Source organism: Bacidia gigantensis, assembly GCF_019456465.1.
Source record: "Bacidia gigantensis strain McMullin 20006 chromosome Unknown contig_246, whole genome shotgun sequence".
NCBI lineage: Eukaryota > Fungi > Ascomycota > Lecanoromycetes > Lecanorales > Ramalinaceae > Bacidia > Bacidia gigantensis.
The window spans coordinates 476919-491469 of NW_025408602.1; the positions used below are offsets into that span (position 1 = coordinate 476919).

General features: G+C 49.4%; 4 protein-coding genes across 4 annotated transcripts; 3 read left to right on the forward strand and 1 right to left on the reverse strand.

The window, feature by feature from the left end:
- Nucleotides 1-553: 553 nt before the first annotated feature.
- On the forward strand, nucleotides 554-3670 carry KY384_005805 (uncharacterized protein; the record flags this gene model as incomplete). Its single annotated transcript, XM_044814303.1, has 3 exons — nucleotides 554-1909; nucleotides 1964-2529; nucleotides 2614-3670. The coding sequence occupies 3 exons, from the start codon at nucleotides 554-556 to the stop codon at nucleotides 3668-3670; spliced, it is 2979 nt and encodes a 992-aa protein (XP_044668453.1).
- Nucleotides 3671-5223: 1553 nt separating this feature from the next.
- On the reverse strand, nucleotides 5224-7666 carry KY384_005806 (uncharacterized protein; the record flags this gene model as incomplete). Its single annotated transcript, XM_044814304.1, has 2 exons — nucleotides 5224-7435; nucleotides 7653-7666. 2 exons carry the CDS (start codon nucleotides 7664-7666, stop codon nucleotides 5224-5226), a joined length of 2226 nt encoding a protein of 741 aa, XP_044668454.1.
- Nucleotides 7667-8248: 582 nt separating this feature from the next.
- On the forward strand, nucleotides 8249-9567 carry KY384_005807 (uncharacterized protein; the record flags this gene model as incomplete). Its single annotated transcript, XM_044814305.1, has 2 exons — nucleotides 8249-8632; nucleotides 8671-9567. The coding sequence occupies 2 exons, from the start codon at nucleotides 8249-8251 to the stop codon at nucleotides 9565-9567; spliced, it is 1281 nt and encodes a 426-aa protein (XP_044668455.1).
- A 1856-nt stretch (nucleotides 9568-11423) lies between these two features.
- Nucleotides 11424-13954, forward strand: KY384_005808 (uncharacterized protein; the record flags this gene model as incomplete). Its single annotated transcript, XM_044814306.1, has 4 exons — nucleotides 11424-11980; nucleotides 12032-12365; nucleotides 12413-12603; nucleotides 12658-13954. The coding sequence occupies 4 exons, from the start codon at nucleotides 11424-11426 to the stop codon at nucleotides 13952-13954; spliced, it is 2379 nt and encodes a 792-aa protein (XP_044668456.1).
- Nucleotides 13955-14551: the final 597 nt, after the last annotated feature.

Below are 14551 nucleotides of genomic sequence, written 5' to 3' on the forward strand. Positions count from 1 at the left end.
CGCGGCAAGGCTAGACCGTTCAAGCTGTTGCTACGCTGCAGCTTCGTCGAATGGGATGATTGGAATCACCCCAGTCGAGTGGGATGCCTGCTGATAGTGTGCGCCATCGTCTTACCGAGTAACGATCGTCCCAGAAGGAGAGTGATATGCGCATGGATGTACCGTTCGAACGCACCTAATGCAGGGTTAGTCCTTTTCTATGCTGACCTTCCTCGTCAAGCTTTTTTCGTTGCGTGATGCGCCGTTCTATAATAATACTCTCGGCCAGGAACTCTGCGTTCTTGTTGATTATGCACTGTCGCATTGCCAGTCCGGCCTCTCCTTTACTTGGGTCAACTTTCCCATCGCAAGCGTGATGGATGTTTGCGACCATTGCAATCAGTATGTTGAGTCTCGGTCATCAAAATCTCGACAATCACGAGCCGGGCCTGTTGAGGCGAGTCCTTCGAATTCTGCAAAAGTCGGGGAGAGACCTTACAAACAATATAAGTATCAGCCACTGTCAAGATATAGAGGGTCCATCCGCGTCTTGGTCTTGCTTGGAAAAGAATCCATGGAAGCAGAAGTGGAAGTCAGATTGCTGCCAATAGACTTTCTCAAAGACACCCCGCTGGAATGCTCTTACGAAGCACTGTCATGGTGCTGGGGTACATCAAAGCCCACAGGACGCATCATCATCCGAGAAGCCAGAAAGGGCCGCAAGGACGACATACGACTGGAAAAGAAAGTCACTCCTGACCTGGTTGCCGCGTTGAAAGCGCTGCGCCACCAGAAAACAGACCGCTTTCTATGGATCGACCAAATCTGTATTGACCAGGACAACCCACTTGAGAAGAATCATCAGGTTGAAGTCATGTCTGACATCTATGGTCGAGCACGCAAAGTCTGCATCTGGCTTGGAGAGGGTGATCGCTCGAGCCGGATGGCATTGAAATTCATCCAAAACGAGGTCCTACAGCTGCAAAACTTCGATGAACTGTGCGAGAGTGAGAAGGCGAGTGAGAAATGGTCTGCATTGCTAGACCTCATGCAAAGACCGTGGTTCTCAAGACGCTGGGTCGTTCAGGAGATCGCGCTTGCACACAGAACAGTAGTATACTGCGGGTCTGATAAGATCTTATGGAAGAAATTTGCTGTGGCTGTTGAGCTCTTCGTCGAAGTAGAGACTGCCACTCATCGACTTTCTGAGGTAATGAAGAAGGACCGCCGCTTCTACCACGTCCCGGGCTGGTTTGAATACGTCTCCGCTCTTGGTGCCAGTCTCCTAGTAGAAGCGACTGGAAAACTGTTCCGTAACTACAAGCCTAATGGCCCAATGGAATCAGAGGATGACTCGGAGAGTGAGGATGATCCTGATGCGGAAGACACCGACGAAGAAGAAGAAGTGGCCTCTGAGGCCGACGCCGGCAGCGATGAGACGGCCGTTGAGCGCAGTGTCGACCGAAAGATCTTGAAAGGACGTTCTCCAGGCCAGCCGCTTCTGACGCTTGAGTACCTTGTGTCAAGTCTGTCTATATTTGAAGTGACGACTCCTCATGATGCCGTCTATGCTCTACTTGCTATCGCTCGAGACACCACTCCCTTTGCCGATGACAAAGGCGGCTTTCATCGGCAGCTAACAAGTACACAAGAAGTCTTTGAGGCCTTTACACAGAAGAAAAGATACAAAGTGGACTACAAGCAGCCGTTCGCAGATACATGCAAAGACTTTGTCGCCTTCTGCATTGAGGAGTCCAAGGATTCTTCACGAGCCTTGGACATCATATGCAGGCCTTGGGCACCAGACGTCGCTAGTCATGATACGAAACAGAAAGGAAGACACAAACGAAAAGTTCATCGCAATCATGGACGTTCCCAATCCAGATTTAGTGAATATTCTGAAAGCAACACTACGTCAACTGCAGATAATGTAAGCAATGAAACAATGTTTGGATGATGAACAACAATACTGAAATCATTGAAGATAGGAGATGCTGAGCCGACGTGGCCACACATGAACCAACAGATTTCAGAAGATGTTGACCAAGACATCCCATTACCTTCATGGATACCATCGTTGTCAGGCGCAGCTTACGCGATGTACTCTCAAGCGGGTGTACATACTCTCAAGATGGGTCGCAAGAATGCCGATACACTCGTTGGGTTACCCCCTTCTAACCAATCCCTGGAGAGAAACTATAATGCGGCCGAGACCAGAGGTATTGAGCGTAAGTCACTACGGTTTGTCAAGCGACCTGCAACGGGGCATTGGAGTATGTACGTCAAGGGCTTCGTCTTAGACAAAGCCTATGAAATACAGCCTTCATCTCAGGGCGGCGCAATCCCATACAGCTGGGCGATAGCAGGTGGCTGGTCAGAAGTGCCAGATTCAGATCCTCCTGATGCCTTCTGGCGCACCCTGGTCGCTGATCGCGGGCGTGATGGAAGAAATCCGCCTGTATATTACTCTCGTGCATGTAAAGAGTCGTTCCTCAAAGGTGGTTTGTCAAGTGGATCAGTCAACATGACAGATCTGATCAATAACGAGAGGTGCTCCGTCATCGCCCAATTTTGTCGACGCGTTCAAGCTGTTATCTGGAATCGATGCTTTATCACAACAACTAAATTACAAAGGTTCGGCCTTACTGGGCAGAGTGTCGAACGCAATGACCTCATCTGCATCCTTTATGGATGTAGCGTCCCTGTCGCTCTACGCCGATTGCGGAAGAACAAGGAAGACGTCATAGCAGAGATGCAAGATGATCTTCTTATCCTGCACAGAAGAATTTGCGCCAAATATCGAAAAGTCAGGGACGGCCGAGCTTATCGTAGACAAATTGCAAATCTTGATCGCGCCCTAAACTACTTCTGGGAAGGAGAGATGAAAAAACGGTGGTATGAAGACCCTGATGGGCGCAAGGCTTGGCTGAAGACCCGGAAAGCCCAGAAAAGATCCATCCGTCATGTGTGTGGGAATTTATACAATCTGCTTCACGAGCCAGATGAAGAGAATGAGGTACTTCTAGCTTCCACTAATCTGGAAAACATTGAACAGTTGTTGGAGAGGCGAGCGTATGTACAATGGAAAGCTCAGAAACGAAAAAGCGGAGAGCTGCCAGTGAAATGGTTTCGTAGAGGAGACAAGAGAACGTTCGCACTCCGGCTAAAATGGGGACGAGTTTGGAAATTGAACGTGCAGAAGCAAAAGGCCAAAAGAAAGGCTTTGGAGGGGATGAGTACACCGAAAAACATCTACCAACGAGCGACATCTTTCCTCGGAGAATCTTTCCTTTCCGTCCTCAACCCTCGGCAAATTCTCGATTTGGTCAGTCTTTTGCGTAGCAAAGTGCTTGGTTTCACGCCAGCCGAAGATTATACCAACCCACAGAGTTCTCCTACTCGTCACCGTCAAGATGGGCTTACCAAACTTCGAGAAAAGGACGACAGCTACATCCTTCGGCATAAAAAGCGATACCTTGAGCCGTACGAGGGACGTGTAGATGATGATGGAAAAGTCGTATTGAGTGAACCTGACTGGGATAGCACGGAAAAAGATAGTCTGCATCTGCAAGAGAAATGGTGCTACTACAAATTTCTGGGTGAATGTTACATACATGGTATGATGGATGGGGAAGCCATGGCACACCAGAACGAAAACGGCATCCCGGCACAAGTATTTGAACTCCGGTGAATAGAGAGCAGTCCACATGGACGGGCTCATCTCGACCTGGAATTTACGTTGACAGTACCAAAGCAATAGGGGCTCTGAGGAGGAAGCTTTGAAGACTATTGACCCTGGACTGATTCTTGTTTCTTGAATCAACTTCTTCTTGTTTGACAATGCGCGTAGGAGAACAGGATTAGCGCAAATCAAGCGTCGCATCTCAAGGTCTTAACAAAAGAATATCATGTGCTGCGCAAAAGTGTTTTGGGTATATAAAAGTCTGGCGAACTTTTTGGATTAAATCGGGTAAATTGAATTGTATTGACGACAAGATGTATGAGGAATGATATACGGATGGATCATAGTTTACAGGATACCTAAACGCTTCGAGTATGAAGCCATAATATGTAAAATTTACTAAGAATGCTGTACTACCTCTGGTGTTGGGCACTCAGTGCGTCAAAGTCCGAGCTTTAATGGATTTCAGGGTGTTAGGACTTCGTAGAATCCTTGGTATCGTTTGAGAGCCTTCTTACTTTTCGAATGACCATGTATTCATTGATTCGTTTTTAGGCGTTAGTAAGCTGCGTAGAGCTTGGTAGATGCCCGCCAACAGGCTTAGTTAGAGATTTGACATCATCCACCACAGGTCAGCAAAAGGCAGATTTGCTAAAACGCTACAACTTCAGTCGGCTGATATACGAGATGTATAGCGCCACCAGCGCCAGTGTTCCGAGAGCCAAGTATAATTAATCTAAACAGCATGAAACCAGTTCGATTTAGCGAGTGGGTGTGAATTTGCTCGAGTTTTCTGATCTCAACTTTGCTGAGTGCCGATAGTACACCTAGCACAGGATCATCAATCATGATCACTGCAAACTCCATCACAAAACAATATTTATCAACAGATCAATTAATCCTGGCATCTGACGTTACTAGTATGCCTGCTCCTTCGATCACATCATCTCAAAGGGCGATTCCTACGACTGCATTTCTCATCACAACTCAATACCTATCAGCAGGTTATTCAACACCGTCATCCGGCTCCACTTTACCTATCCCTTCGATCACATCATCTCAAAGGGCGACTTCTACGACACCAAAATTTTCACCATCGGACATGCCTACGAAAATAGGGTTAGGCGTCGGTATACCTTCGGCAACCGTTTTCTTCATCTTCGTTGTCACGATGGCCTGGCGCACACACATTCTGCGGCAACATGAGAGGGCCGGACGTCGCCGTGCATCAGCTGAAAACGAGAATAACCAATTATACTTACAACAGAAGCCAGAGCTTGAGGCCGAACAGCAACAAAAGCACGAGATAGACGGTAGGGAAATAGTACGTCAACTGGACAGCAATGTAGGTGTCTTCGAGGCCCCAGGTGGAACACGCAAAAGTTCAATCGCCCTAACAAGGACGAGGCAAGAGTTGAGAGAGGGGTCGAACACAGCCAAGAACTCAATTAGCGATAACAAAGGAGGCTGCTTGCTTTATCATTGTGACCACGTAGGTCACTTTCAGCCGTGAGAATCCCGCTCGCCTCAGTCGCACACATGAAATCTGAAGTGACAGTTAATCAAAGCACGCGCCAATGAACGGGCGTAGGTTTGACCAAATCCTCCCGGCACCACCGCTCGTTTGTGAAGAAAATGGCCGTCTTCACCAGGACAATGCTACCATCACGAGCTGGAGATTCGATACCTTCAAGGATGATGCCAAATTGACGGTAGTTGTAACGTACAACAGCCACGGCGAAACGATAGGGGGCCTCAGGAAGCTGTGAAGCCCACGCATTAAACGAATCAAAAGGTACGTATCCCTCGGGAGTTGAGATGGTCACTGGCCCACCATCAGCGGACGACAACTCATCCTTGTTACTGTACAGGGCAGCAGCTTCCTTCATTATCACGGATCCATCGAGTTGTATCTCCCAATGGTCTGTGAGCGACATTGTCCACTCACTTGCAGGGAAAGTGAATGCTTGAGCAACCTGCCAGAACTTTGGATTATGGGCCAAGGGGAGCATTGTCCCAAACGATTCCCCACTCTCCGCGTCTTGAAACGTATTCTGTGGAAGACGCCCATGAAGGAAGAAGGACCCGCCAATCTTACGTTGTGCCTCTTGAAGAAAGTCTAAGGGATACTGATTGAACACAAGATCTTTCTGAGGAGGCGCTTTACCATGCTGTTTCCGGTAGCGCTCAAACCAATCAGTGATTCCTAAAGCAGACATGATTGCTTCAGCTCTTGGGCTGGTTGACTGACGAGATTCAGCAGCAACGAGAAGGGACATTCGACTCGGAGACGACAAGTCGGTCAGCTCCCATCTCTTCATAGTGAACAGTAGCACCTCTATAGCTTTAGGTCTTTCCTTCGATTCGGCGACTTCTGAAGGAGGTCCGTAGGCTAGACTAGCGAGGTTGTCCAAGGTGATCAACGCTGTCTTGCCTATACTGAGAAAATTCCAATCTCTGTCAACGAGAAGGGACGAAGGGCGCAGGTAGGCCTCTTGCAACGTCCAAAGTGATGAGAACCACCGTGATCCTGGATTCTTCTTATGAAATGCGACGTCCTCGGCCGAGGTCGAATCGTCCTCTGGCACTGGAGCCCATGGATTAAGAGATTCATCCGACGGAAGAGAGGGAAGAGTTTCGTTCAGCTGCTTACTGAGATCCTCCAAACAATTCCGAACTCCAATATCAAGCGGATCATTGCGGTGCAAATGGTTCAAGCCCAGCCAGGATAAGCATAGCTCGAGAAGCTTCCATCCGACAACATCATGCATCCATATGACACTGCATTCCGCCTGGCGAAATATCTCAGCTTGCTTTCCAATTTCTTCGGCTTGTTCAGCACACTCTACTTGAGGAATGCAGAACAGATCAAACCAGATATACCGCACGGGCCAATCAAGGCGTTGGAAAATTGCAGGCAGGTCTTCGACTCTGAATCGAGAATTCGTGGGCACAGCCCATTCTACGCCAGTAATTTGAATTGCTTTTCTGCGCCAACGGCCCCATGTATGGCTAACGCAATAGTACTTCAGGCTTCGATCGACGATATCCCTGACTTTGACTGACTTCTGGGCCTGTCTATCCCACAAATAAGCTGGTCTCCTTAAAGTTGCTCGGTCTTCAAATCTCAGCCATGGACAGGGCTCCAGCGTGGATCCTATGTGAGTCATCCCCTGAGCTTCTGATGCACCACCTGACAGTATCTGATATGAGCGTTGCCCAAGCGCTTGCCATACAGCCTGCTTGAGAGCGCGTTGTCTTGCCAAAGTCACCTTGTCACCGATTTGCTTGATGATTTGCTGCGCTCTCGGGGGTAGATTCGAGAGAGGCAGCGCATCTAGCTGCCTGATTTGTTGGTAGATGACCATTTCAGCGACGAACAAATGTGCAAGAAGGCTTTGATAGCCTGCTCGGTCGCCATTTTCAGGGTGCTCATCCTGCCTTGCCTGTGCAGCTTTGAGCAGAGCAACTGTAGCTTCGTCCTCTTCCGGCTTTTTCGGGTGAAGATGAGCATTCCACCAATGATTCAAAATGACCCATGACCTGACCTGCGGCTGTGAAAGGGTGGCCTTGAATTCGTCCTGATCGGCCTTTGCGGCATATATACTTTGGAAATGCTTCCATAGCCTCAGCGCTGCAAGATAAGGATCGCTGCTCCCTCCTTCCGGCAATGCTGACTTGCTGTCGAGGAAGGACCACAGCTTCTTGTACAAGAAATCCATGACGTCCAGTAGACCTCGCTTATGGACGCACAAATCCCAGTCTTGCTTTACGCTATCGAGGCGTCGAAGCTCTTAGCCGCATACTTGACAAAGGCTAATTTTCTCTTGGATTCACACTCATACCCCGGCGAGCTGACTCCCCTCTGTCGAAGTAGCGCGAAGGGCCGAAGGCGAAGGGAACAGCGTTATATTGCGCTGGATATATCCTTTTTGAGACCGTTCGGAGGTGGGACAAATGTAGTGAAGCGTGACGCCCTGGCCGAACTGACATAAGCCTTGGCATGTGAGAGCCTCAGGTGCAAAGCGTCTCATTGGCGTGGGCTGCGTCCCCCATCCCACTACAATGATATTAATCAGTAATGCACCTGCTGACAGCCGCTTTCTGACCGCATGGATTGGGCCAAGCCTCACACCTGCTCGATCGCTCGATGTTGGCCTGAGGCTTATGGCTTCACTGGTCGGTCCTACTTTTGCCGTCTCGGCTGTCATTGGCGGGTCGGACCCCCGACGGGCACAGCCACCCTTCTCGTGAAGGTGGCTAATGCGCATCCATGGCGTCAGACGGACTATCGAACTGATCCCTTCCTATTCAATAATAATAATCCTACGGAAGCACTACAGAATCCTTCAGGCGCGACTTAGAAGCAGAGCGACGTTCCGCGCCGACTGCGCACGGCTAGTCACTTAAAAGGATTGTAAACCTAATGTGGCAATCCTCCGGTAGGATTGCCGAAAGTTTCCATAAAGTATCATGTCCACTTTTAATGGCATCTTTGCTTCATCTTTCACATTTCGGGGCCATCAACAAGCATTTGTTTCCCCCACAGGTCATTCTCACATACCAATTCCACACACTGATTGTGGAATGTCGAAGCAGTCTCAGGCTTCGTCCCTGATCAGTGCACTTGGAACACTGATCGGATACATCGGTTCAGAAGCCGCGACCGAAGATGTCTTCGAGCGACTGCTATGGCCTCAACGATTCTTCAACGCAGTAACATGGCGAGATGCATTCGAAGTCGGCCTACTCCTGCCGATGGGCGGCCCCATCCACAAAGCCGCCCTCACAACCCTCGACAAATTTCATACAAATGGCATCTTCAAAGGCCGCGACCTAGGGAACATGCTAGGAACAGCATTCTTCCACGACATGTCTTTCAAATACAGAGAACATGACCCCTCACCAGGCAATACAGGCAAAGAATACGTCCGCAACGGCCTCTGGGTGCAAGCCATCTCCCGCATCCCCGTCGGCAACCAACCCCCCGAAAAGAACCTCACCCAGAGACAGGCGAAGAGCAGAAACCGCTACTCGTCCGCGCCAAATCCGCCGTCAACTTCCTCGAACTCTCGCACGTCTTCCATGACACCAAATCCATCGACCCTGCCCTGGTCATCGAGAACGACACCGGCCGCATTACCTTCCGCACCCTCCTCGCGCTGGTCTGGAGCGAAATAACAGCCATTGCAACCGGCGCAGCGGTGCTCGGCTACTGGCGTTCTTCGTTCTGCCTCTTCTGGTTCTTCCCGCTACTGCTCAAGCTGCTGAGCGCTACGTGCAGTATCAAGCGCGAAGGTCTCCTGCCCGCTCCCCATCAGCCTGCATCTCAAACCAAAGAATGTCCTCCTGAAACAGAGGAGCCAATAAAGCGCTTCGAAATAAATACGCGAGGGAATGGCTTCTTGATCATCTCGGGCCCCGAGAGTGTTGTTCTCCAGTTCTTCCGCCACTACGGGCACCCTGTGCGCTCGCGCCCACGGGAGATCCTTCAGATCATCATCATCATAACTCTTGGCTTCACTTTTCCCGCGGGATTGGTTGCGTCGCTGATTTGGATGCCAGAGGGCATGCAGTACTTCTGGCTCGGATACCAATTGTACGCCACGATCGCGCTTTATGTGGCGCGGTATACGAAGGGCAGGCAGTGGGCGACTACGGAGGCGAGGATGGCGGCTGTGCTGGGGAAGGGGTGTGAGGACCCAGGTGGCGGGGACGGAGTCGTGTATTTGAGGGATGGGAAGGAGGGCACGGTGGTGAAGGGGGTGTTGACTCGAGTGGGAATTGGGAGGTTTAAGGAGGGCCAGGAGCTGGTGGAGAGTTATTTTGATTCTAGGGGAAGGGATGGGGAGGAGAAGAGGGGAAGGAGTGAGAGTGAGGATTCGGAGGAGACGGTTGGGAAGTGAATTTGATTGGAGCACGATACTTGATGAGATGAAACTTCGGCTACTACGATGATGACTACGGACGACGGGTGGTATTTTGTTTGGGTCACTCTTTTCTTGGTCTTTGGCGGCATTTGCTGTGGGATGATCGTTCTCTTGTCCGACATTTGGAGGCTTTTTCTTATCGAGCGACAGATGGATGACTTTACGATTGGGATGACGGGACCCATCGCTATGACATGGCTTTACTGTATTATCAGGTGTAAAACAGAGAATCACGGCACTGAGCAATTGTCTCTGATATGTACGGAGAGGCTTTATTGTTTGTAGTCCAAAGAGACTCATTGCAATCCGGATACGATTTCTCTAATTCACTACTAAAATTTTCGCCTCTTGAATCTTTCGTTGTCTCCGATCAATCGTTGGACTGTTTCCCTCTCAGCCTGTCTACTCTGCCCAAGCACGGCTCGATTGCCTGAAGCAATAAGCCAGCAAGGCTGAGTCGCCGATATGGCAGGATTCTGAAGGATCCACTACTAGGGTGTAGTGTCCTAGGATCCGCCCTTCCTCAACACTTTTGGACTTAGTGTACGAAGCAGGGTCTTCTGATCAGCGCGTCGCCGATTCTGTGTCTGTTGCCACAACACAGCCTAGCAAAATCCACTCTCTCACAGAGCCTCATCCGCAGACTTTAGCTCACCAGTCCAATCTCCCCACCCTTCGCCACAATTTTTGCATGACACTGGCTGCGAGACGGTATGCCTGATTGGGTTGCAACGGTGTGGGTGCAAAACATACCGTGGAGATGCAGTGTTGTCCGTCGAGCGCCCGTTGGCGCACAAGGATGGTGTGATCGAGCCTTGTCCTAACAGCAAGACCTTGAAGGCTATTGTTGTATTAGGCCACCAGGTGGCGTAGCGCGCTATTGTAGCGCAGCCCACGAGTAGGATAATCTTGCGATTGTCGAAATGAGGCTCTTGGTACTCTGACTGATTTGACCACCTACCTTAAGTACCTCGGCGTTTTAGGATCAAGTTCGCCCGGTTCCACAGATGAACACTTCGTAAATGCAAGGAGAGAATCATGTGCCATGAAAAAAGAAGACAGGACGCGTACGGAGACTTCAGGGAGCTTTGCATACTGACTCCGACACCTTCTACCGATGAGCCTTGAACGCGTGAAGTAGCCTCAGCTTGCTCAAAGTCCTTGACCATCTCAAGTATTGATCAATGCAAACAATGTCAACTCAAAAAAAACCCATTTGCTTGAGAATAATTTTCAAATACTTCACACACTGAGTCGTGCTAAAATCATGAGGTTTGCTAGATCTTTCACAAAAATGACTGCCTGTACCGCCGCTACTAACAAATGAGCAACGTGAAGTCAGATTTGCAAAGTTGTACCAGGTAAATCTTCATGAAGATACCTGGTCATTCACTTGCAAGAAAATCTGCAAGGCACGCAAGTAAACTGACATGACTTTACCAGAAACACGGAGGAATCAAATTATTATGCTGCCAAGTTCACATTACCTACGGCAACACAATAAGTCGTTACTTAAGAAATATATTTCTAGCAGAAAGGCCCAAGATTCACTAGAACCAGCTGTACTCAAATCATGTGTCAGACATATACAGAATCCATCGGTCCTGTAGAAATGAACCTCTGTAAGGACCGTGGAGCTTGAGCCAGGGCGAGGGGGCTTCTGACCATTAGTACTACGGCAAGCCAAATAAAGACTTCTGCCAATATTGGCAAACGGAGATACAGTCCGGCTTTAAGTAACATACCAAAAGTTCTTTTTCAACTCCAAATCCTTGCGACAGTCAAGATGAGGTTTTGATGTGATACCCTCGCGCACCGTTCGACGCAAAAGCATGAATGCCAATAGCTTCAAAGAGCTTCAAGAGAGTATTCAAAAAGCCTTGGTGGATACAACGCGCTCCGCCGGACAACTTGCAAATGAAGACCTTGCCTTTCACTGTGCTTCAAACCCTGCAGTCGTACCTCTGCTTGAACGTCAGAAGTCCCGCTTACTTGACCTCGTCAATGATCTGACTAAGGTTGCTACTAAGGGGACTGAAGTAGCGGCACCCGGCATTTCAGATGCTGAGGCCATTGACGATAAATGGGGTGGTCTGGTTGATGTCTTTGACAGTCTGCTTGAGAAAGCAGATGTCTGTCTCGATAAATATACGGGAGTGATCAAGAAAGAAGGCCCATCCAAACCAGAAAAGCCAACTGGCGCTGAAAGCGTAGTCATACAAGACAGACTCTCCCGAGCCAAACTAAGAAAACCACAGCTTCTTTTTGCTAACCCTCCCTCAAATCATGATACTAGCCCTTTTAAGCCCTTACTCAAATCTAAACCTCACGCTCTTACCCCTCTTGAAGAGTGTGCACGACCGTCGAAATTACCAAATGGCGTGGCGAGGTGTGTTGGCATGAGCTTTACCGTGCAGTTAATGTGCTAATCTCACCGCAGCTATGCACAACCTTACGAGATGGAAATCAAAGCAGCTCGCACGTCATCGATCATATCGACTAAGCGTGAACCAGTGCCTTACCTTCCTTTCACTACGACCCACGCAACTTTCGTTGATACACTGGAAGCTGTAGACGTTATGTTGGAAGAACTAAAGGGTGCAAGCGAGATAGCAATCGATCTTGAGCACCATGATGAACATTCGTACATAGGAATTGTGTGCTTAATGCAGATAAGTACAAGGGAAAAGGATTGGATCGTTGACACGCTCAAGCCTTGGAGACAGGAGCTGCAGAAGCTCAACGAGGTCTTTGCAGATCCTAATATAGTAAAGGTTGGTAGCACTTGAGAACTTCCTTTCCGGTCTGTTTACGCAACTAGGTACTCCACGGTTCTACGATGGATATCATTTGGCTCCAACGCGATCTTGGCTTGTATGTCGTTGGCCTTTTCGACACATACCATGCATCTTACGCTCTGCTTTATCACAAACATGGGTTGGCTTTCTTGTTGAAGAGATTTGTCGATTTTGATGCTGCAAAGAAATATCAAATGGCTGATTGGCGAGTTCGGTAAGCATGGTCAAGAACTATTCAGTCTAGTAGCATCCGCTAATCGCTTTATAGACCCCTTTCCGAAGGGATGTTTGATTATGCTCGCTCAGATACACACTTCCTCCTTTATGTCTTCGATATGATGCGCAATGAACTCATTGACAGCTCCAACTTGACACAGCCTGGCGAAGATCTGCTTGAGGAAGTAATGCAGAAGTCAAAACAGGAAAGCCTTCAGCGCTACGAGCGGCCGTCTTATGATAAGGACCGTGGAGAGGGTTTGGGAGGCTGGAACAGCATGCTGTACAAGACTCCAAGTGCGTTCAGTCGGGAGCAGTTCGCAGTCTTCCGAGCTGTACATCAATGGCGGGACACGATCGCTCGCAATGAAGACGAAAGCCCTAGCAACCTTTTGAGTAAGAAGAATTTGTTTAGTATAGCAAGAGAGCTGCCGATGAGTCTACCTTCCCTGCTTGCTTGTTGCCATCCTCTCTCAAAAGAGCTGAAAGACCACAAACATGATCTGCTTAGAGTGGTCCACAAGGCCAAGAAAGATGGCAAAACTGGCCCGGAGATGAGGGACTTCTTTCGCAAAGGTCCTTCGAAAGCAGACGATCAAATTACAGTTGATGGGACAACTCCATTCAGTAAAGGAGTTGGTGCGGTCATTGCCGCAGTGCGTTCGCAAACTCCACTACCTCTTCGAGCCAAGGCTTCTCAATTCTGGGGCTCAACATTGGACGACTCAAAGACGGGCCATCCTGACAAATTGGCGGGCCATGTTGGAGATCATCGACTAGTCTTGCCGCTTCCTGATCTCACTGCGGAAGTCTTTGTCGACACAAAATCACCGAGTGCATCATCTTTGCCTGGTCCCATCGAACCTGGTTCCCGCGCCGAGCATCAGTATGTGAAAGACAAAAAAGTCAAGGAAAATGACGTATTTGTCATCAGGAACTCGAAAAAGCGCAAAGCATCCGATACGAGACAAGAGTCACGCGATTCCGATGGAGCGTCGCAGAACGGTGCGAGTGCGGCACCGGAGAAGATGAAGCTGGACACTGCGGCTGAGGACGCGGAGATTGAACGAGCAGAGCGGAAGCGTGCAAAACGACAAGGACGACTTGAGAGGAAGCTTGCGAAACGTGAGAATCGTTCAGAGACCCAGAAAGGCTCCGCACAAAACGAGCCAGAGCCGTTCGACTACGAGAATGCGCCTTCGGTCTTCCATGCAAAACCCACGAAGGAAGAGCGGGCGAAGAACAAGGGCAAAGCAGCTGACCCGTATGCCAAATCGCTCAACGCTCCTAGTGGCCTCCCTCGAGTGCAACGGCAGACAGGCGGGAAGAGTTTCACATTCACGAAATGAAGGCATTGGTCTGCTGAGGAGATGCATGATATCAAATTCCATTAATGGAAGATTTCGCCCATGCAATGTGATGAAGAAACGCGCACGAGCACGAGCACTGACAGTACAATTCAAGCTACAAAAGGGCTAGTATGGGAGCGCCTGTTGCAGGTAAGCTTTGATCTTTGACAGGTGCCTTGAATGTTAGCTCGTGGGTCAGAAAGATGGCTGATCGTTCCTGCAAGCAGCTGGCACGATCGAGACGGGATCCTAGTAGTAGATGGTCCTGCACGTCAGCTGTGTAAAGCTGGGGAGCACAACGTGGGCCGATGGCTGGTATATCTTTATCCTGGGAGAAGTCGGATAACGGGAGGAAAGATCAGGACTGAGGGTGATAGCTAGAATAATCAGTGGCTCTTGGAGTGTAGATAAGCATGTATCTGAAGTATGCGAAGATCCTTCCCAATTCTTGTCGGCCTAGGCGTTCCGTGGGTATGCTGGGCAGGGGCGGAGAAGTTGATCCGGTACCAGGGAAAGCGTAATCTTCTCCTGCCTCAGCCAGATCTCATTAATTGCTGTGGGTGCCGCAAGATACGCACAGAGGAGAAGGCGATCTGT